The 24551-nt window shown below is 40.8% G+C and overlaps 1 protein-coding gene across 1 annotated transcript in view; it reads left to right on the plus strand.

The window, feature by feature from the left end:
* Positions 1-1684: 1684 nt before the first annotated feature.
* Cimip6 (ciliary microtubule inner protein 6) overlaps positions 1685-24551 on the plus strand; it is a 30523-nt gene continuing 7656 nt past the window's right edge. Inside the window, 3 exon segments of the mRNA XM_074049019.1 lie at positions 1685-1796; positions 5624-5834; positions 15783-15936. Of these exon segments, the coding sequence (XP_073905120.1) occupies positions 1771-1796; positions 5624-5834; positions 15783-15936 (391 nt within the window). The 5' untranslated portion in view covers positions 1685-1770.

Raw genomic sequence — 24551 nt, forward strand, 5'->3', positions numbered from 1 at the left:
GCTATATTGCTCAAAGTAGAGACAATCAACTCTCGTTTTGTGTTGAATTTGATTTGAGACGAAGAAAGTTGAAAAAAATGTCACTTGTATTTCATCAGCAGTTGAGACTGTCCCTGAGAGAAACTAACAAGTTTTCAGAGCTGGAAGAAATTGGTGAAAGCTGAAAGAGAAATTAGAGGGAATGATGAGGGTGTTGACTAAATCTAAAAGACGGGGGTATGCTGCCACCATGAAAATAGTAACAATAATGACCAAAGTCTACTAACACCAGACTCTGCTCTTAGTACTCTGTATTAAACCATCGCAACAGCCCTAGGTATTTTCACATTGTGTAAAGAAATTGAGGCTCCAAGAGGTGAACTTCCCATATGAACTAGCTGGCGGTGGAGGCACACTTCAAACAGCTCACAGGGTCCATGTGCCTAATCACAGTTTCATGGTTAGGATAAAACCAGATTGGTGGGTGTGGCTTAATACAGGTCCAACAAATGCATGGCTCCCAAGTGAGAGCTAATAAATTGTTGGTCCCTCCCTTCCCCCCCTTTTTGGGTTTTCAACCCCCTTTCTCCGTATTTATTTATCCACCCACTCCTTCCTTCCAACACCCATACACAACCACACACACACTGTCCAGTCTTTAACTACAAAGTCCACACTCGGGTGTCTAAGTCGCTGGGTGTCAGATCTCACGTACAGTTCTCCCCACAGGACTTTGGCTCACATATGTACAGTGAGTCCCAGGACAGGCCTCCAGTCTTCCACACTGCTCCAAGTAAACGTAAATATAGAAACGGCCACTGGTTAAACAGGCACAGGCACTTGCATACAGCCCCACACACAGCAGCCTCCAGCTCAACGAGACCTCTCCAGTCCCATCTCCCTTCTTAGGCAGGGAAATCGCGATACCTGCCAAAGACCTTTGGCTTTGGTAGTGGAAACTGAGAGGCAATGGTGAAATGAGGTAAGAAATTCCAGGGCCAAGGTGAACGCACATGATCAAGGGCTTTCCCCAGGAGCTCGCTCTTTTGGGAGAAGTGTGCACGTACAAGCCCTAACCCGCCGCCTAAGCCCACAGCCCGCTCCACCCTTTTCCGACCCCGGGCCCGGGCCTCATCAGCAGATGAGCCGTCCCCTGCCCCAGGTCAATGTAAGCATTAACGGGACTGAACCATCACAGGGCCAGGGATAGAGGACGTGTCAGAAACCCTGGATAACAGTGTTAGCTGAGCATCCTCATGCAAAGGCAAGGCAGCCCAGGAGCAGAGAATCACGATTTGCACGGTATTTAACGGTGCACGTTAAATACAAGCCTCCTTGCTGCCTGCTGGCACTTTTGCAGACAGCTGGGGCAACGGTGGGCTTCGGGGCCTGGGACTGCGGGGGAGGCTCAGGAAACCGCCCCTCGCTGATCCCTCCAGGGCTCAGTCTGCACCGATAAACACCCGGCCCGTCCGGTAGGGGGAAGGGCAAGTTCAAACGAAGGGTGTCCAGCCGGGGGCGGGGCGGAATACGAATCCCCGGGCCCCGCTTCCCGCCCTCCCTGCGCGCACCCGCGCCGTGGCTCTGCCGCCGAGCTGGCTGCGGCTACTGCGCCTGCGCGCTCTGGGTCCCGCCCACCCGCCCAGCTCCAGGCGGCGCGCCCGGAGGCCTCCGTTGCTTAGCAACGTAAGAGTCATAGTTGTAGCGCTTCGGCGCGCGGCTCCTGGCAGCGCTAAGTCCCAGTTCTTCTCGTAAGGCTCGTCGCTGTCACGTGCTGGACCTTAGGTGCCCATGGAGGGAGAGGAGGAAAAGCACCAGTAAGTGCTGGGGTCTGTCTTTTTATTTTCTCTTCTGAAAAGTATTTTCCTCCTTCATACAGAGGGCTCAGTGCGACCCGATGGATGGTCCCCAGCACCTACAGTCCAGGCCAAGCCTCGTCCAGTACCCTTCCTACCTCTGGTTTCTTGGAGCTGAGCACTAACAGCAATGCATTTTAAAAGCGCACGGTCTACTGAGCACATGCCGTGTGCCAGGGACTTCGCATGCATTGCCTGATCCAAGATTCTTGAAGTCATCTTGAAATCATCACACCCCACGTTGAACTTATTAGCAAATTCTGTAGGCGTCACCCTTGAAATAATCCAGACTCTTTGGGCGTTCATCGCTTGCACTGTCATCCCACCCTGTCCCTAGTACCAGCATCTTCAGGCCGGGATACAGCCGTCGCCTTTCTTCTCCTGACATTGTGCAGCCCGTCCACAGAGCACACCGGTGTGTTTACAAGGCAGGTTAGGCCATTGCTCTCCACCGGGCACCACGCAGTAAAAGCCAAGGCTCTAGCAAGACCTTGCCCTTTCTTGGCTGGGTCTACCACTTACCTCTTTCTGGCAGGATTCTGATTCCAGCATACAGGCCTCCTGCTGTCACCTGCAGAGACTTTCAAAGAGTGATCCCTAAACCAGCACCAACACCACCTGAGAACTTGTTAGAAATGCAGATCTTCTGGGTTTCTTCCCCCCACACACCCTGAATCAGAAGCCTGAGGGTGGGGCCCAATTCTAACAGGGCCTTCAGGTGATTATGATGTACTGAAAATTTTGTGAACCATGAATGGCAGCAAGGTTGGAAAGCTAGTTAATAGTGGAACTGCTTCCATGCCTGTATTTTTGTCATGAAACAGTGGTTCTCATCTCCCATGTGCATATGAGTTAGCTAGGAGCTGGTTAAGATAGGCTCCTGGGAACCAGCACAGAGACCATGATTTAGCACTTTCAATTTATATTTCTAACAGGGTCAATGCTTCTACTCCAGCGACCACACTTGAGTGAGTGTTCCAGAGAAAGGGACATTTCAAAGCTTTGGTAGTCACAGTTCATTCTGCTGGAATGCTCTTCCCTCAAACATCCACTGAGCCCCCTCCCTCCCCTCTTTCTTTTTTCAATTGCCACCTTCACAGTGCAGCCTCCACTCTGCCTAAAAATGCAGCCTACCTCCCACATACACGCCTGCCTTTTCCACATTCCCCACTGTACTGTGGTCTTTACCACTGAACACCATTTGATTTCTCATCTGCCTTCCCTCACTAGAGTGCAAGCTCTGCGAGGGCAATTTCTATTAGTTTTGTCACTGCTGTATACTCAGTGCCCCAAACATCACCAGGCACAATAAATATTAGCTGAAAGAATGAATTATTTAATGTTATTCTCACATCTCTCAAAATATTACTGTTCTTACCATGCAAATAAAGAAACTGAGGCTCAGATGCTAAATGGCAGAGTTGGGCCTTCAATCCAGGTCTGACTAATTTCAAAGCCCATTAGTGTTTTTATCTGTACTGCCTTCTACAAAGAGCGATTACTATACAGTCATCTATTTCACATGTATGTGTTATGTATAGCCATTCACACCACAAGTACTTAATCAAATGAGTTTAATGGTGTGTAAGTGTGCAAGCATAGTCCTTTCCCTCCAACTTAATTCTAGTACAAATGTATTGTTGGGTTACAGCCATGAGAAACAGATGGGAAAAACTGATGCCAGTAGTCCACAGTGATAAGTTGACTCAAAAGTCACAACCTTTAAATAAATACTTATATTTCTGGAAAGGTAATAGAAAAAACTTAGGAATTATACTTTATCAGTAATCAGTTTTTCCAAATCCTTTACAGAGAGCAATTTTTGTTGGGAAGTAGGGAACTAAAATTACAAGAATTCTGAATGTTCTTTTTATGTGTAATGGAGTGAGAGTTGAGAGTATACAGCTTAGTCAAAGCTAGAGTGGAAAAATAATTCCAGCAGATTCACCAGAAATATGTAAATATTATAATGGCAAGCCATTTACCTTTGATGAAGGAGACACTTGCCTGGGTGTTGGGTAAACAGTGATGATTGAAACAGTTCCCACCTCATGGAACTCATTGACTAGTAAGGATATTCTGGTGCTTACTAAAAACAAGTAAACAAAAAACTCGGTACATGCATTATAAATTGTGGTAAGTGTTGCAAAAGAAATGGACAAAGCCCTAAAATGGAGAACACATGGAGTGGAGTATTAGCTGGCCATAAAGAAGAATGAAATTATGTCATTTGCAGGAAAATGGATAGAATTGGAGGTTATCAGTTTAAGTGAATAAGCCAGACTCAAAAACACAAATACCATGTGTTTACCTAATATGTGGGATCTAGTTCTAAAGAAAAATAAAAAGGACATAACATAAAAAGGAGATTACTTAGGGAAGGGCAACAGGTGAGTCAGAGGGAAGGGAAAAGGAGAGGTAGGGAGAATATGATTGACATACATTGCATACATGTACAAAGAGGCCATAATGAACCCCAATTGTAAAACATGCAAGAGCATACATGGAGTGGGGAGGGGGAGACCTAGGAAGGGTTTCTGAGACCTAAATAATAGTGAGCAAGCCAAGCAGGGATCAGGAGGAGCGCGGGAAGAGGGAACAGCATGTGCAACTGCCCTGAGGAGAAGAGAGAGCTGAAGTGGGGCAGACCCTTGCAGGAGGTTGAAGAGATTCTGTGGAGTGGGCCATGGGCTGCCGAGGAGGCAGAAAGTCACTTGACGGTTTTCCTTGAAAAATGCCGTGAGAGAAGTGATGGACCTGGCTTTGGTTTGAAATAAGATAGGGGTTATATTTTAATGGCCGTGTACAAGGTGAAACTGTAAATTAGGAACCTCATTGGCTCACCTTCTGGGGCACAGGGATTTGATTTGAAAAGCTTCTATGTAAAAAGCATTCAAGGTAATATTTTACAAGTATATGAAATTTTTAAATGCTGCCCTTTATCATATGTTTGTCTTTATTTAAAAAGAAAAAGGAGGATGTTCTATGAGCTATTTTAAGCATTTCTTTCATGTTTATTTCAATAATTTTTGAAGTAATTTTTATTTTGTAGCAGTTTAAATATTAGAAGCAAAAAGTATTTTGCTGGTACAGTGGTCTTTTCTCAAAAAGACAAAATATCGGTGGTCATCTGTAACTTTGATAAGCTTGCTAAATGAACTTTTTTTTTTTGGAACTGGAGTCTGAACTCAGGCTTCGTGCTTGCAAAGCAGGCACTTTACCACTTGTGCCACACCTCCAGTCCATTTTGGTCTGGTTATTTTGGAAATGGAGCCTCATGGACTGTTTGCCCTGCCTGACCTCAAACCTTGATCCTCCTGATCTGAGCGTTTCCCAAGTAGCTGGGATTACAGGTGTGACCCAGCAGCACTGGCTTTTAAAGTTACATGATTGTCCTTGTCCAGAAGGCAGATTTTAAGGTAAATGGGGAGGAAAGGCAATTTTTGATAATAAGATTTAAGGAAAATAGTTCAGCTAAGCATGTCATTTGAATGCATAAACATTGCAAATATGACTTGTAAGTGTGATCACTGGTCTTTATTCTAAAATGATGAGAGTCTATACAGTACACTATACTGTACATCATAATGGCTGATCACTATTAACACAGATTCCTTTATCTTTTACATTTTTCAGAATTATATTCAATAGCATAAGCCTAGAAAACACTATTAATAAAACCTAAATTGTCTTGGCTAATGCTTAAAATGTACTTAAATCTTGTTTAATTATGATTTACTGAAATGCTTATTGAGATAAAATATATACTATTTAATTATGTTTTTCAGACAGCATAAAATAGAAGATGCTGATATAGCATATGTAACTGAAATAAAAGAAGAAATCAAACTTGAAAAAAAACCTGGAAAAAGCATACAACATTCAAAACCATGCATTGGAAGAGGACGTGTAAATTATGCTAAATTTATAAACACAAATATAAGAACATACAATGAACCAGTTCCCTACATAGATCCTAAGGAAGGGTCAGAAGAGCAGGTTGGATAGATGTTTGTTTTATCCTAATAGAGGTTGAGATGCGTGGGCTGGTTTGCAGGACAGTTTGGTCACAGTCTATTTTCAGGAAGGTGACCCTTCCTGTCTATAATCCAGTGGTTAAAAGCAGCAGCTTGGAACTATTCTTGCAGATAACTCTGACATACAAATAATATGTACGTAGGACAAGAGGCCAAATCATCATTTTTCTAGATTGGATCTGGTTGTTGCCAGTAAGTGACGCCTGGGGAGGTCTTCCATAATATTGTGTTTGTAACAGATATTCTAATATAGAAATTTCCTAGGACACTCTGCAATTCAGATACTTTTATAAAATAATATCTACCGCTTATTTAAAGCATGGAAAGTGCTAGGAATGAGTGTTGTTTTCATATAAATTGTATCCTTTCGTCTTCACAACAATTCCTATGAGACATTATTGAAAGTATTTTGTGGATGATAACACACACTCAAGTGAGGTTAATTAACATGTCGAGGTTACATAGAAAGGAAATCTCAGGGTCATGTTTCTGACCCAAGACTGTGGTGTAGCCAATCCCCTCTTACTCACCATACCACACTAAATAGATTCCATTATCTGTTTTATAAGTTAGGTTTGTTGAAATGTGATTTATCTATTAATTTTCTATTGCTACAGTTACAAATTTCTACAAACTTAAGCACTGGCTTACAGCAGCACAGATTTGTTCTCTTCCAGTCCTGGAGTTCAGAAGTCCAAAACCAGAATCTGTTTCTTTGCCTTCCCCAGCTTCGAAGGCTGCCTACGTTCCTTGGCTAATGGCCCCTTCCTCTTCAGAGCCATCAACATTGTATCATAAATCACTCTGACTCTCTTGCCTTCCTCTTAGAAGGACCCTTGCGTTTCCATTGGGCCCACCCAAATAACCCAGGACAATCTCCACATCTCAGTTGAGATTCTGAATTAGGGCTGGGCATGGTGGCCTGTGCTTATAATCCCAGCTACTCAAGAAGCAGAGATCAAGAGGATCATGGTTCAAGGGCCAGTCTAGGCAGAAAAGTTAGTGACAGTTAAGAAAAGTAACATAGATGAGGTGAGTTTGATCAAAGTACATTACATGCAAGTTGCAAGTATTACGATGACACCCCTTTGTACAATTAATTTATGCTAATAAAAAATAAATTTTCAAAAGATAGGGAGACCCTATCTCAACAAATAAGCTGGGCATGGGGTAAGTATCTGTAATCTCAGCTATACAGGAGAAGTGGGTAGGAGAATCACAGTCTGAGGCTGGCCCCAGGCTTAGAAAAAAAAAAGCAAGACCCTATCCAAAAAATAGTGAGTCCTAGCAGGACCATGACTGAAGTGGTGGAGCACTTGCCTAACAAAGTATGAGGCCCGGAGTTCGACCGCAGTACTGCCAAAAAAGAAAAGAAATCCTGAATCTACATGAAGTAGCATAGTCACAGGTTCGGGAACACTTTTCTGCCTACCAGCCGCATTTTCACCTTTCGTAGGTAGAGTTCTGTGCATTTTGGCAAGAGTGGAGTCATCGCCCGCAGAATTCTGTTCACTACACTAGTCCCTGGTCACCCGCTGCCCCTGCTCGAGTCCCTGGAGCCACTACAGAAAACCGATCTGTTTTGCATAGTTTTGCCTTTTCCAGAAAGTCATAGGAATGAAATTATACAGGGAAAGCTTCTTGAACCCTCCTCTCGCTCAGAAGGCATTCATGATTTCTGCACATTGCTGTACGGAAGGCTTGCCCGTTCTTTATGTGACTTTGGGCAAGTCAATTACTCCTCCCAGGCTCCAGTTTCCTTATCTACATAGTGAGGATAGTGACCATCGCTCTCACGGTTTGGAGAGGATTAGAATAGATGTTTTGTCAGGTGCCGCACCCAGAAGGTGACATTTGAGCCATGGCCTGGGGGGCAGGGTGTCCGACCACACGGGGACCTGACAGAAGAGCATTCAGGATGCACAAAGGCATAGCTCAGTAAGCATTCGCTCCGGGTAGCGGGAGAGCCCATGCAGGAGACCCGATGCAGAGCTGCGCCCAGGGAGTGACCAACGGGTGGAACTCAAAAGAAACCAGGCACAGGTAGTTGGCAGTGTGCAGGTAAGCGTTTTCCAGCATGGCGCCTGAAGAAGGGAATATAGTACCCACCTGCCTGATCTCAACCTTGCCTGACTTGCTTCTTTCCCCATCTCTGCCAGTGCGTGAGTCACGTGGACTGTGACTTGATTGACATCGAAAGGAAATGGCTTTCTGTGGGCTCTCCACACTGATGACATCAGCTGTTCCTGTCGTGAAACCGCCGCGGCAGCACTGTGTGCACATGAGATTTGGGGGAGGGGTTCTCGTGGTCATGGATGGTTTTTAGGCTATTTCCTTTTACAAATGTATTCATGGGGGTGCTGTCCTGTCCATCATTTTGGATTTAAAAGAAGTCAGTCAGATGGTTAGACCAAATTTACAATAGGGAAATAAGCCTGGTTCAGAACACCAGTTTAGAATAGCTGTCATATTTCTCAGTAGCTAACAAGTGACTCCTAAATTCTACTCTGAATCGAAGGCAAACTCTTCACTAGACCGGTCCCTATACTGGAGATACTTTTTCAAAAAGAAGCTGGTGTGAGAATGGAAATATGAAATATAAAACTTAAAAAATTAATCCCAACTAATTCTCTTTTACTTTATACTTTGCAGATGTTTTGAAAAAAAAGTAAAAGAACAAGGGTGTTAGGCTGCCGTCAGCAAGGCTAGCTGACAGTAGCAATGGGACCGCTGTTTATTAGTGCTAGTCCTATAAGGAAAGATGAAAGTAAGTTTGAAGTGAAAAAGGACACAGGTAAGAGAGGCTGGTAGTGGGTGCGAATGAGGAGAGTTCCAAAGAGACACAGACGCACCACAGAGTTAAAGTCGTGGGATTTGGAAATGCGGTAAAGGGAATATTCATATTTCAAACACAAAAACACAAAACGATGACATGTTAAATGTACCTACTTCCAAGTACCCAAGGAATAATAAAGAACTCTTATTTCACATACATGTGAACTTTATTCTTTTATATAACATGACAGGTTTCTTTCTAAAGGTTAGCTTGATTAAAAAAAACTAACAGTAATTCTGGCTTTAAAATGGAGTGAGGTCCTCTGCTGAAGTGGCTCAAGTGACAGAACGCGTGCCTAGCAAGAGTGAGGGCCTGAGTTCAATCCACAGTACTGCCGAAAAAATAAACAAAATAGATGGAGTAAAGAAATTGAAGTTCCCTAAATATTTAACTGACATGTTTTATGTATTTTGCTAAGATAATGTCTTTAGAACTCAACACAAAGTTGGTTGATTTTGTTTATTTACAAGATTTTTGAATGAAATTACCATTTATACATTTTTATCTAAGGACATAAAATTGGGGGTTCCTGGAAAAAGTAAAAAGGAGATTTTTTTTTTTGCTCAGTCATATCCAATGAAAATTAGTTTGGTTTTCTTAGATTTCTCAATATTGGTACTTTGAAAGAGATTTACTAGGCCGATATTTTCCAAAGTTAGCACTAGCTATTGCCCAGGTCTTCAAAAAATAAATTTCCAAAGTCAAATAAGTTTCAGAAAAGGCATATTTTTATATAACCTTCTTAGAACTTCACAGTTTACATTGGTATATAAACATTCCAAGAAACCCTGTGATAAACTTGTTTTGCTTTGTTTATCTCACTATTTCCCAAATTTATTTAACTATGGGAAACTTTTGACAACATCTATTAATGTGCTAGCCAACTAGCGTTCCCGACAACATAATTCAGGAATAACTGTTAAGGGAGACACTATGAATTGCTTAAAAAGAAAGAGCTGGGTTGTTTGTTTGTTTGTTTTGTTTTTAGCCCTCCTGGTATCTATAGCAAACTAGAGATACGGTTAGGTACAATGCAACCAACATGACCTTGACTGCACTTCAAGTTTATAAAGCCACTGAGAACTACTAATAAAATGCCATTGTCTAGTGCAGGTTTTGTCAAAAGTCCCTATTTCCCTGGGAATCTCTATGTTGTGACTTTTATGTTCCACAGATGGCCGCTGTCACACCAGCTGTTTTGCCAGGCCATGGCTGTGGCTGTGGAGCCCAGTTTATCCCATCTTGCATTCTCTTCTCTGGCTTCTCCAGAATGCTCCACTTGCTTCTACCACTTCTTCTCCAAGGACCCTCTCATTATTTACCAAAGAATGGGAAATAAGTAAAGTTTACTAAAACTCTTGTTAGAGACCACAGGAGTATAGATAGTCTACAGACTTCCTTACAACTGGCTTCTAAATGTGACCACTGGGCCTGCACTGAACAGCCATCAGGATTTTTTGGGGTCAGGGGTTAGAGGGAGCCCCACCATCAGGAATTTCCAGGAATTTCCCTGCTATGGAGCTCCAGCCACTACCATCCTGGGGCAGGAAAGACAGGCATTAGAGTAGAAGGGAGGACTTCTTCCTTGCTCTGTGTCCAAAACTGAGTTGGGAACAACTGTCTCTCTGGTCAAAACACTCTATAATTTGCAAAATGTAGTCTGACCCAAGTCCCTAGACCAAGCCATGACACTGGGCGACTTTTCCAAGTTCATAAATAGCTCCATGTCATCTTGTCACAGTCCAATGTTAGTGATGGGCCACAGAATAGTGATTTTTTAATTTTTAATTTTTTTTTTTTTTTTACTATTTTCCCCCCTGATACTGGGTTTTGAACTCAGGGTCTTGCACTTGCTAGGTAGGTGCTCTACCACTTGAGCCACACCCCCAGCCTTTTTTTTTTTTTTTTTGCTTTATTTTTCAGGTAGGGTCTCATGTTTTTCCCTAGGGCCAGCCTAAACCTTGATTTTCTACTTTTGGCCCTTCATGTAGCTAGGATTGCAGGCATATGCCACTATACCTGGCTTATTGGTTGAAATGGCTTTGAATCTCTGTCTCCAAATTTCTGCCTCCTGGGTAGCTAAACTACAAGCATAAGCTATTACACCTGTTTGTTTTGTTTTTAACAACTTTTAATAGGTTTTGTTCTATTTTTATACATGCATATAAAGTACTCACCCCCATAACCCTTTCCTTTCCTCCTTATCCCTCCTACTGGTGTCACCCCAAACAGAGTCCCCCTTTTATATTCACGTCATTTGTTTAGTCCTAGAGTCTGCATATGTTTCACTTAACATGATCTCCAGTTCCATTTATTTTCCTGCAATTGACATAATTTCATTCTTTTTTATGGCTGAATAAAAGTCCATATATAGATGCATCACATTTCATCTGTTTTTCAGCCGATGGGCACCGAGGCTGATTGCATACCTTGGCTACTGTGAGGTGCTGCTATAAACACAGTATGCTGGTATCTCTATTGTATGCTGACTTACATTCCCTCCAATGTGGTAGTTCTGTTTTCACTTTTCGAGGAAACTCTGTACTGATTTCCATAGTGGCTGCATTAATTTACATTCCCGCCAACAGTTTATAAGGGTTCCTTCTCCACACATATATCCTTGCCAGCATTTGTTGTTTGTTTTCTTGAGGACAGCCATTCTAACTGGGATGAAATGGAATCTTAGTGTTGTTTTGGTTTTTTGTGGTACAGGGATTTGAACTGAGGGCTTCGCACTTCCAAAGCAGGTGCTCTATTGCTTGAGCCACACCCCAGTATGTTTTGTTCTAGCTGTTTTAGAGATGGGGGGGTCTCTCAAACTATTTGCCCAGGATGGCCTTGAATGGAGATTCTCCTGACCTCAGTCTCCCAGGTAGCTAGGATTATAGGTGGGAGCCACTTGCACTGGCCTCAGTGTTGTATTGATTTGCATTTCCTTTATGGGAAAAGATGTTGAACATTTTTTCATTTATTTACTTGCCATTTGTACTTCTTCTTCGAGACCTGTTCAATTCATTTACCATTTATTGAATTGTTTGTTCTTTGGTGTTTAATGTTTTGAGCTCTTTATAGATTCTTTTTTTTTTTTCATTTTTCTTTTATTATTCATATGTGCATACAAGGCTTGGTTCATTTCTCCCCCCTGCCCCCACCCCCTCCCTTACCACCCACTCCACCCCCTCCCGCTCACCCCCCTCAATACCCAGCAGAAACTATTTTGCCCTTATCTCTAATTTTGTTGTAGAGAGAGTATAAGCAATAATAGGAAGGAACAAGGGGTTTTGCTGGTTGAGATAAGGATAGCTATACAGGGCATTGACTCACATTGATTTCCTGTGCGTGGGTGTTACCTTCTAGGTTAATTCTTTTTGATCTAACCTTTTCTCTAGTACCTGGTCCCCTTTTCCTATTGGCCTCAGTTGCTTTTAAGGTATCTGCTTTAGTTTCTCTGCGTTAAGGGCAACAAATACTAGCTAGTTTTTTAGGTGTCTTACCTATCCTCACCCCTCCCTTGTGTGCTCTCGCTTTTATCATGTGCTCATAGTCCAATCCCCTTGTTGTGTTTGCCCTTGATCTAATGTCCACATATGAGGGAGAACATACGATTGATGTTAATACTATACCTGATGAACAGCTGGGAAAGATTTTCTACCATTCTGTGGGTTGTGTCTTCATTCTGATAATTATTTCATTTGATGTACAGAAGCTTTTTAATTTGATGCAATCCCACTTGTCAATTCTTATTTGTGTTTCCAACTTTATCATAACCCCTTCACTAACTACGGGGTCCTAAAGTCACCAATCAGATCTTAGGAAAATTTGTGTGTCATTTCCTTTATATTTGTGAAACTAATGAGGCCATTTTGGTGGAATTCTCACTTCATGAAAGGTGAACTGGTATCTCCACCTTAAGAATGGCAATTGTATAACGCTCTTATTTAAGAAAAAAGTTGAAGTCTGTTCACCAGGCATTTCCTAATGTCTCATTTACCCAGCATCACTTTTCCAGTGACTTGAGTATTAGCAAAATAAGTTTCTGATCAACAAAAGCAGATGATATAGATCATATGCCTATGACCTCCTCTTTGGAGAACTTCCTCAGGATACTTACTGCTGTGGTTTGGAAGTTTGTCCCCTCCAAAATGTATGTAGAAGTGTAATTGCCATGGTAATAGTGTGTTAAGAGATGGTTAGGCCATGAGTGTTTTTCCTTCATGGTGTGATTAATCTGTTATGAAAGGGTAAGATTGATCCCCTCTTGCCATCCTTTTACCATTACCTCCCACTATGTAAGCGTCTAAGGCACCATCTTGGAATTGGAACTCAAACCTGCCTGTGACCTGGTGTCTTGATATCAGATTTCCCAGCCCCCAAATCTGTGAACCAATACATCTCTGTTGGTGGCCAGTTCCCTAGTCATGATGCTCTGTTGGGGCCACACAAAACAGACTAAGACACTTATCTTTGCTTTCGAAATAATGTCATTAAGTTTGTGCTTCTCTGGCTTAGCATTCCACGGGAGATTTGACGGAGCAATGCTGCTCAACATTCAGGGATCTGTAGTGACAGGTGAGGGTTGAAGTTGTGGCAGCGCTGTGGCTTGCTAGTGATGTACCTTGGGGAAGTAACAATCTCCTGGCAGTTTTCTCATCTGTAAAGAGATGTGCCTACCTCACAGAACTGTGGTAAGAGGAAGTGGGATAAGGCCTGTTAGTCCCTTATATATATATACAATAAGCACTGTCATAATCACGAAGGGAGTGGGGGAGAACTGCAAGAAGCAGGCACTCTGACGACAGTAAGATGACTATTTTTAGCCATGCAGTGAGAAGACACCATCTGCTTAGTAATCTGTTCAAGAATTTTCTGAGTATCTCTATCAAGTAGTTTTAACTTGTAAAATTCATGTTTTAGCCTATTCTGAAAATATGGGCATTAGTTGATCTATTCTCCAAAAATCCCTAGTTACTAAATTTCTTTGCTCTCTTCAGAAATCACCCATTTACGATCGCCTGTTATCCCAGGACTCCTGGTTGCAATCTGTCATTGGCCCCCAAACTGGCACTGACTTAAAGTAACAGAGTGGGATCTAAGCCTCTCACCTACTCTTCAGTTCTTAGCTGGTCTTTGGGACGTGCTTATCCGGGCTTTTTCAGTCTGAAGGTCATTTTCCTTTGTAAAGACCCTCAAGTTACGTGGTTCTCATTTTCAGCTTTGAACAGTGTCATCCTTTCCAAATGGTTAGTCTTTTCTCGATTTCTTGCTCCAGTTTTTCCCTCAGAAAACCTTATTTTTGCTGCCATTAGCATATTTGATGTATTTCTCCTGCTTCTAAGCTTCCGGTCTTCTAATCAGTTGAAAATTTGATTTGGAATTTGATATTACACACTTCTCTGTAGATGATTGTCTTTTTGGAAGTCAAGCTATTTAGAGATCTGAGTCCCTCTGCAGCCACATAGTTTTTTGTTTGTTTGCTTGCTTTGTTTTGTTTTGCTTTGTTCAGTGCTGGGGATTGAATCCAGGGCTTCATACATGCTAGGCAATTTCTCTGCCACTTAAGCTATGCTCCAGCACTTTTGTTTTTATTTTGTTTTTGAGACAGGGTCTCTCTGCTACCTTTGCCCAGGCTGGCCTCAAACTCACTATCCTCCTGTCTCTGCCTCCTGAATAGTTGGGATTATAGGCATGAACCACCATGTACTGTTCATACAGGGTTCTTGAGATGCCTTTTCTTTTTTGTATCAATGTAGCCTCAATTGCATTGTTAGTATTTTATTATTATAATTACACATTCCTTTGAACCATATTTTAAAGGCCTTGACAATGGAACCATAGCTGATTTTTAGAGGCAAATGTACTTTCTTAGAGCCCAAGGTAGATACCTGATCATACTCAAGGTTTTTTTTTTATTCTCTGATCATAACCAGGAGCTCCCAGATGTAACAGCTACTTCCCTCAAGGCTCTCTTCTCCCTGATCAAGCATATTTTAGGGTTTTTTTTAAAATTAGAATTAAGTCAACTAACAGTTCACTGCTTTCTCAACTTCCAAGAGATCAACTGGTCATATGTGCTAATGAAAAATTGATCAGATCTCCCTTCCCTACATACTCTTGTTTTACTACCAAAAATTCAGTGACAGTAGAAATACTTCCCATTAGATCAAAGTGCTTTGAACTGAGTCATAAGTGAATTATAACTCAGTGTGAACTGCAAGCAACATTGTGAAATGAAACAAGAGAAAGAGCAACAAAATACAATAGAGTAGAAATATAGCTGAGCATTCTGCAATGTAATAAAAATCCATTTTTGTGAAACTCTTTTTTACTTTCTTTTTGATTTTATTATATAATAGCTGCACAGGGGGATACATTGTGATATTTACATATGTGCTTACAGTATATCTTAGTTAGAATTATCCCCTCCATCATTCTCTCTCACCCTCCTTCCCCTCGTAGAACAATTTCAACAGGTTTTATTCTTCTATTTTCATAGATGGCTACAAAATGCATCCACAATATTCACCCTCATTTCCTCTTTCCTTGTGCCCACACCCCTCCCACTGATACCAGCCCTCAGAAAAGACCTGTTTTACCCTCTTGCCCTTCATTTTTTGTGAAACTTTTGATTCAGTTTTATGTTTGGGTAGCAATGTGTGCTTTTACATAATATAAAATATATTTCATGGTGTGAGGCACTACTAAACACTGAAAACCACCCCTGGTTTGTTTTGTTAGAATAAATGAGTACAGAACATGATTTTTTAAATTAAATATGTTCAGTATAAATAATAAAATTATAGTATAAAGCACAGAAATATAACTATATTATTGATTTTACCACTTTATCTATTGACGAAAGCTTAAAAATTTAACAGCTGTAGTTTAGCTAAAAATATATGATAATTTTTAGGTGTCTTTTAAGAAATAGTCTTTGTGAAAAGATATTTATTCTTAGATTTAAGAACTCTACTTTATACTAGAATAGCTAATGAAATGAATTACTGAACGTTCTCTGCAATACATGAAAATGCCCAAAAGTATTTTCTTTTGTGTTTCCGATATTTTTCTATAAAGAATGACTGGTGGCCACGTGGTGAAGTTCTGGAACCTACCATCCAGCCACCTTATGACACTAAGAGTACCCAGAGAAGCGACTTCCAAAAACCAACATGTCTGTTAAGTTTGCCAGCTAAACACAGCAGGATGCAAAAGCCTTCCTGTGGAATAGGTAAGGGAGGCAGTGGTAAAGCCTCTTTTATTATCAGTTTGCTACTGTTGAATTAGGATGTATTAGACGTGTGAAGGCTCCTGAGAAAATCACCTCTCTACAGGAGCTGAAAGCATGCACACAGCACTGGCCTCCAAGTCAGAATCTTAGGAGCATTCTGCCCATTGTTGTTCCCACCAAATTTAAAAAATTGTAACTATTAAAATAGTAGGTAATATTAAATGGCAGTATTTTCCAAGGTGCACTTTGAGGAATACAAGTTTTGTATGATGTTTCTAGATATTGCTCAAAAACCAAAAACCCCAGGAAGTGGTCAAATAAGTTTTGCAAAACATGAACTTAAAAAGGTAACAAAAATGTTTAACTTATAGAATTCTTGATGTCTTTATTCTAAGCGAAAGCATGGTGATTTCCAGGGAGAATAAAGAATGCTGTTTCTCCCCATTATTGAGCATCTCACCCTTTTCCAGATCGTCTCACATGACTGGTATCTCACAAAACATAATTTAGGACATACTGTTATATAGACAAAACACTCATATCTAAATTGATTTTATGTAACAAGGTCATTGCAATAAACTAAGACATTTTAAAGTCATGTCTTTTTCTTAGTCCACACCCTAGTCATCTCTACTGTGGTAGGATTTAGTAAGTCTTAACCAAGTACAGGATCAAGATAAAATAAAAATGCATTTTTATTGACTATCAACTCTGGTTTTTGACCCATAGAAAGTTCATAAGCTAAACTTCATAAGCAGCTGTAACACATGACAATAGTCAACAAAGGATTACTCTTAGAGCTCTCAATTTTAGCCTTCTGACCCCTGTTATTTGCTCAGTCCAGAGAAGGACACAGAGGGCAGCTAGACTGAAGGTCACGATGTTAGCAAACGGTCACAATTCAGCACGATTTCCACCTCAAGGGAGGGAGTTAATGAAGAGGACTATTACGTGTAACTGTGACCTCTCCTTTAGAAAGTTCATAGTTTCTGCTTCTGATTCAGAAGAGTAGACTGAGCACAAGTAGCTAAATTTCCTGTCTCCCAAGACTATTAAGTAGTAACAAAGCAATAAACTGAAAAAGGTGAAGAGCATGGAAGGAAGAACTCTCTGGAATGAGGGAAAGAATGAAAGCCTATTGAGAAATAAAAGAGAAAAAAGAAGCAATGTCTAGAAGGAAAGGCACAAAGAAAAGCCAATCTGCCTAACAAAACTTCCAGTGGGCTCAGTGAGCATGTGCACCGGAGAAGGTAAGAATAAAGGAGCAGGAGAACTCAGAGGGTTCCTCAGAGTCAGCTCCTCAAATGGAAGTTCCAGACATGAGCATTCTACCCTGGCTTAACATTAAACTTTCAGAGCCAGTATTTAGCCAGATATCTACTACCACACCAGTTATTTTGGAAAATCATGCTAGTTCTTGTCCTATTCTTAATTATGAATAGACAACCAAAGATTAGAATTATGCCAAAACGGTTTGGCAGAAGAAGGGTATGGATAAAGGCAATCAAGAGTATAAAAGAACAAAACAAAAACCTAGAAAAAAAAAAGCAAAATAAAGGATCAACTTTTCTAGAGATCCAGAAAAGAAGAGCAAGAATGAAGGCAGAAAACTATCAAAACACAACATTCATTGAGCATATGCTACTTACCAGGCACCTTATGGAACTTTACAAGCATAAACTCACTTAATTCTCACACAAACCCTATGTAATATGATAGTGTGATAATACTATTAATATTCTCATTTGCAGATAAGAAACTCTATCCTCTGAGGTGCTTTTGGCTGGACCTAAGAATTAGATTAACACAAAGATTGATAAGAGAAAAGCATACAAATTTTTTTGCCTTAGAATATTTTATTGGAATATTTTTGATAAAACAAATGTAAATAAGGTTGTTTTTGGTTTTTTGAGATGGGGTCAATTTACTCCCCAGGCTGGTCCTGAAACCCATGTGTGCTCAAGGGATTCTCCAGCCATACCAACAACACTATGTGCTTGGTACATCACTGTCCCAAAGTTTCTAGTTTAGTAAGGTGACCACTGCTCAGACAGGTTAGTACAGGAAGGATGTAAGTTCCTAGGCTCTGCACAGCATCAGCCAGAGGTCATCATTTCTATCAACAAAATCCATCCCAAAGATCTCCAGGGGTACATGCCAGTCTTTAGGCTTTCAGTCCTTAGGTTAGTGCAGAATCTCTGTGAAGGGCTCTCCCCCTCAGTGGGGTTCCAGAGGTTGCTCTCATTCTCTCTCACTCTTCCCTCACCACCACTCCTTTTTTTTTTTCAGTACTGGGGCTTGTACTCAGTGCTGGGTAAAACCCATTGCACTCTACCACTTGAGCTATACCCCTAGTCCTTTTGCTTTTAATGTGTTCTGAGATAGGCCCAATCCAACTTGAAACCACAATCCTTCTGTCTTGGCCTCCCAATTAGTTGGGATTACAGACGTGCACCATCTGGCCCTTTTTTTTTTTTTTCTCAAGGTTCTGTTGTTTGAACTCAGGGCTTCACCCTTGTTAAGCAGGTGTTTTACAACTTGAGCCATGCCCCCCAGCCCTTTTTTGCTTTAGTCATTTTTCAGATAGGGTTTCACATCTTTGCCCAGGACTGGCCTGGACTTCATCTCTCAAGTAGCTAGAATTACAGACCTGTATCATCATGCCAGTGTTCTTTGTTGAGACGGGGCCTCACTAACTTCTGCCCTGGGCTGGCCTCATACCATGGTGATCTTCTCGATCTCCACATGAGTAGCTAGGATTATAGGGCTGTACCACCACACCCAGCCAGAGCTCTCATTCATTATTCAAGTTTACCATACCAGTGAACATCTTTAAACCCCATCAAGATGCTGTGGATCAGGAACCTGCAAGCAGGTTGGTGCACAAAGGAGAACCAGGCATCTTCCCCTCACTGGGGCGGCAGGCACCAGGCAGACAGCAAGGTCTCACATCTACTACCAATGAGCCCACTGCAAAAACAGCCAAATTGATTTAAAACAAGTTTTATGTAGCACTAGAGCCTTCATAAGGAAATGAAGACCCAAAGAGGCAGAATGGAACTCTTATTATGTACTGAATCGGACAGAGTTGTAAATGTGAAAAGGCAAAAGGGCCTAGGACTGCAGAAGTCAGCTGGGTGGAGAAGGGTTGGTTTACCACCGCCTGTCTATACAGATTTCCCTCAGGCTCCGTTTCCTGTGCTTGATGACAAGGGTGATGTTCTCCTTCTGGTAGAGAAGAGACATCTTTCACATGGAAATTCCATCTCCTAAGAAGAAGGAGGAAGCTCAGAATATTTTTTTTGCATCGCTGTGTTCAAGTGCCAGTAACTCAAGATAGGCAGCATACCACAGTGGCATTTTTGGGGTGGCATGTTCTGAACTTCAAAGGCAAGCACCAAGTTTAGATAAGTTGCTCAAGGCTACACAGTGAATGACTGGTATTCAAACCCAGATAGCCTGACTCTTGCATCTGTAAATATAACTAGCACTCTGCTCAGCCTCTCATATAAGAAGACAGCTTCCCTATACTAAAGGCACTGCAGGGGCCACAGTACTTCCAACCATGAAGGAAGAAACACACACAGCTACATATCATTATGAAACTGTAAGACAACCATCATGAAAGGAAGATTCTAAAAATTTCCATAAAGAGAAAGGAAAACATCACCATCTAAGGAATAAGAACCACCATGAAATTGAGAAGCTTTGATGCAAGGGCATGGTGGAGCTGCTGTCTTCAAAGTCTCAGGGGAAGTCATTCCCAGCCTAGAGAAGAGGATTGAATTTGGCATGGATACCGGGCCACTCTCCCAAGTGGCACTGTGCATTAAACCCACCAAGAAGGAAACAGCACAATACTTGTTCCTTACATGAATAAAACTCATGTAATTAAATAATATATTGTAAATACTACTTAGTGGTTTTCAACTTTTAGGAATGTAAATTAGTTCAGCCACAATAGAAATCAGTTTAAAGTTCCTCAAAAAACTTAAGAAAACTACCATATGCTCCTTCTACACACTCCTGTGCATATATCCAAAGGAATCAAAGTCAGTCTACAATAGAGTCACCTGCACACCCATGTTAACTGCAGCACTATTCACAATGGCCAAGTCAGGGAATCAGCCTAGGCACACATCAATCAATGAATGGATAAAGAAAATATGGCATATATACACAATGGAGTATTATTCAGCCATAAATAAGAATGAAATTATGTCATTTGCAGGAAAATGTATGGAACCTGAGATACAATGTCACCAAAGTACACCAGACTCAGAATGACAAATACCATGTTTTTTCTCATAAATGGAACTTTGCTTTAAAAAAAAAAAGGCATGAAAGTAGAAGGGGGACTATGGAGAAAGGGTGACCACAGGGAGGAAGAAGGGGGAGAAGAGAGGGAGATGGGGGTGAATATTAAAGTGAATAGGATATGCAAGTATGGAAATATAATGAAAATCATTATTTCATATAAATGATAATAATAAAGGATAAAAATACTTAATAGGATATATGTTAGCAGTTGATAACAGATGGGAATAGGAGGGGGAGAGACGTGCTAATATCATTACCTAACACACGGGTAATCAAGAGATCTACCCAGTGTGGATGAAACAAAGACTAGACGTTTAAAGGTGAAAGGAACCAATGAAGAACCAGATTTCTCTCTCTAACCTGAGCCTCTTCATAAAGATTCAAGCTCACATAACCAACTACTAAACAGCTACTCTTGGATAATCTGCTTTTCAGGCTTGTTAGTACTAGAATAAATTTCATTTCTGCCATCCAAACATATGCCTCTATCAATGAAGGCCATTTCTATTCCTCCACGTACTCAAGCTTTGATAATCTACAAGTCATTCTAAAACCCTCTTTCCCTCCTCTTCTACATTCAATCTCTCCATCTTCATTGTAACCAATGTAGCTCTACCACTGCTACTCACCACCTGTCTTCTTCCTCCATGTATTTGCACATCCTGATCAGAAGGTCTTTTTATATTTTTGGAGACAGGTCCTCACTATGTTGTCCAGACTGGCCCCAAACTCATGATCCTCTAGCTTCAGCTTCCAATTAAATGGGATTATGGGCAAGTACCACCGTGCCTGTCTTAGAAGGATCTTTTTAAAAACAACCATGATATCCCTCTCCTCCTTTAGGTCCTCCAATTCTTCTCATTATTTGTAGAATAAATTTAAAATTCCTGAACATATGATACAGGAAAGAGTAGGAAATACTCTGGAGTTAGTAGGTATAGGTAAGAACTTTCTCAATGGAACCCCAGCAGCACAGCAACTAAGAGATAGCATAGGTAAATGGGACTTCATAAAACTAAAAAGCTTCTGTTCATCAAAAGAAATGGTCTTTAAACTAAAGAGAACACCCACAGAGTGGGAGAAAATATTTGCCAGCTACACATCAAAGGACTGATAACCAGAATATCTAGGAACTTAAAAAACTAAATTCTCCCAAAATTAATGAACCAATAAAGAAATGGGCAAGTGAACTAAACAGAACTTTCTCAAAAGAAGAAATTCAAATGGCCAAAAAAACACATGAAAAAATGCTCACCATCTCTAGCAATAAAGGAAATGCAAATTAAAACCACACTAAGATTCCACCTCACCACTGTTAGAATAGCCATCATTAGCAACACCACCAACAACAGGTGTTGGTGAGGATGCGGGGGAAAAAGGAATCCTCTTATGCTGTTGGTGGGAATGTAAACTAGTACAACCACTCTGGAAAAAAATTTGGAGGCTACTTAAAAAGCTAAACATTGATCTACCATATAATCCAACAATACCACTCTTGGGGATATACCCAAAAGACTGTGACACAGGTTACTCCAGAGGCACCTGCCCACCCATGTTTATTGCAGCACTATTCACAATAGCCAAGTTATGGAAACAGCCAAGATGCCCCACAACTGACGAATGGATCAAGAAAATGTGGTACTTATACACAATGGAATTTTATGCAGCCACGAAGAACAAAATGTTATCATTCGCTGGTAAATGGATGGAATTGGAGAACATCATTCTGAATGAGGTTAGCCTGGCCCAAAAGACCAAAAATCATATGTTCTCCCTCATATGTGGACATTAGCTCAAGGGCAAACACAACAAGGGGATTGAACTTTGATTGCATGATAAAGTGAGAGCACACAAGGGAGATATGAGGATAGGTAAGACACCTAAAAAACTTGATAGCATTTGTTGCCCTCAACGCAGAGAAACTAAAGCAGATACTTTAAAGCAACTGAGGCCAATAGGAGAAGGGGACCAGGAACTAGAGAAAAGGTTAGTTCGAGAAGAATTAACCTAGAAGGTAACACACATGCATAGGAAATCAATGCGAGTCAACTCCCTGTATAGCTATCCTTATCTCAACCAGCAAAAACCCTTGTTCCTTCCTATTATTGCTTATCCTCTCTCTTCAACAAAATTAGAGATAAGGGCAAAATAGTTTCTGCTGGGTATTGAGGGGGTGGAGGGGGAGAGGGAGAGGGCTGGGGGGTAAGAGAAAGTGGGAGAAGCGGGGAGAAATGACCCAAACATTGTATGTACATATGAATTTTTAAAAATAAATAAATGAAATTCCTGAACATAACCTACTCAGCCCTATTTGATCTCCTTGTGTGTCTTCTATTGCTCCTAATATGGGGATTAAGAGATGGGCATAAAATTCAGACCAAGGAGGTAGAGAAACGCTTTGAAAGTCAGGCTTGTTTCCAAACCAATTTATGTCTGCATACTTGTGACTGAATTTGCATAATTTAATTACATATTCTTATAAATTAAAATCTGAGTATGAAAAGAAAACAGTTGTTTGTATAAAACATTAAAAGTTGAATGCCTCTGGAAAGATTTGATAAAAGTCCAGTCACTAGCTTTAAAAATATGATTAGATATGGGCAAAATAATTATAAAAGAGGAGTGGAGTGAATTTTTTTGAATCTTGAAAGATTCTGCACTCATTTTGTTTGGAGGGGACTTTGCATTTATTCTGTTAAAGAAACAGAACCGGAGAGGATGCATTCAAGGTATGGTTTGTACAAGAAACACAGTGGCTGCCAGGTATCAAGGGGTAAGTGGGGAGTAAGAGAGGGAGGGGGGTAAGGGAGGGGGTGGGGGAAAGGGGGGAGAAATGACCCAAACATTGTATGCACATATGAATAAAATTAAAATTAAAAAAAAAAAAGAAACACAGTGGGATCCTAATTAGTGGATGCTTAAAAAACAGCTTGGCACTGCAAGAAAAACCTGGTGAATGAAATGGTTAAAATGAAATTTCTAAGAATGGTACATGATTTTTGCTTCAACTATTTTGATTAACTAATCAGTCATTTTGGCATAAGGAGGGGCTTCTAATCTAGTTGAAGGGGATTGGAAGGGCAGTGGAAGATAGTGGACAGAGCTGGTCAGGGAAGGGCCAGCAATTTCATAAGGGACCCCCCCAAATCCGGGTCTGTAGATCTGTTCCACTGAGTTATTTTGCCAGAGAGGAATCCAGCAAATAAGTCCCTGCCTGGGGTGGAGGACGGGTAATCTGGGTCCCTCAAGCAATCCTGTTGGCACTTTACCTTGTACTTCGCTGTGGGTGCTCCCTGCCTTCCCTTCCCTGACCAGAATGCTGCAGCATGAACTCGCTTGATCTTACCCCACTCTCATCGCCACAAACACCACTTGTGCTTCCAGTTTTCTAAGTTCCACTCAAGCCAATTGCCACTTACCCATCTCCCTTCAGCTCTCAATTTCCTTAACATCTTTGCTTCCATTGTGGGTTTTTTTTTTTTTCTTCTTAAGGATCTAGGTCCTATTAATTTCTTTTCTGTCATTTTACTAGGGTTTGGAGATGGAAGGGCAGGAAATACAGATGCTCAATTTCCCATTTTTAGTTGAAAATCATAATAACTTTGTCAGCTTCGCCACTCCTCATGCAATTTAGTGTTGGTTCAGCACTTAGAATTGTTTCATTCTGGTCCGTTATTTAAATTTCATCATCTTGCTTTATTCAATTTATGAAATGAGAATTGATAATTCTAACACTTCAGGATTGTTATGAGAACTAAATGAAGCAACATGTAAAACACCTACCACAGTGCTTGGTACACAGTAGACAGAAATGGTAGCTACTCCTATTATTATTTATTGCATTGTACTAAATTAGGCATTGAGTTAGAATTTAGCTTTAGAAAACCTGGCTTACTTGCTCCTGGATTCTAATTCTCTCTCCTCTCCCCCCTCCTCCCACTCTCTCTGGCTCCTCTTTTATTGGTATTTCCCATTACTTGGTTTATTATTATATCCTAAGGCCTAGTATAAAGCCCAAACCCAATAAATATTTATTGAATAATTTAATGAAAATTGTACACTACTCAACTAATTATACAAAGTCGTAAAGAAGACTAACATGTAAAATATAGGCCTGCAACTAAATCCCTATTTTAGGTGGTATCTGGATACTAGATTAAATGAGTTTTAAAAAAAGAAAATGTTTTAATGTGTAAAGACTTGTGTATATTTGCCAGATTTTTATATATGCACATAAACAGAAAATGTGCATATCAACATGTGCTGCTACCAATTAAAAGTCATCTCACAGTCAT

Source organism: Castor canadensis, chromosome 12 (assembly GCF_047511655.1).
Source record: "Castor canadensis chromosome 12, mCasCan1.hap1v2, whole genome shotgun sequence".
NCBI lineage: Eukaryota > Metazoa > Chordata > Mammalia > Rodentia > Castoridae > Castor > Castor canadensis.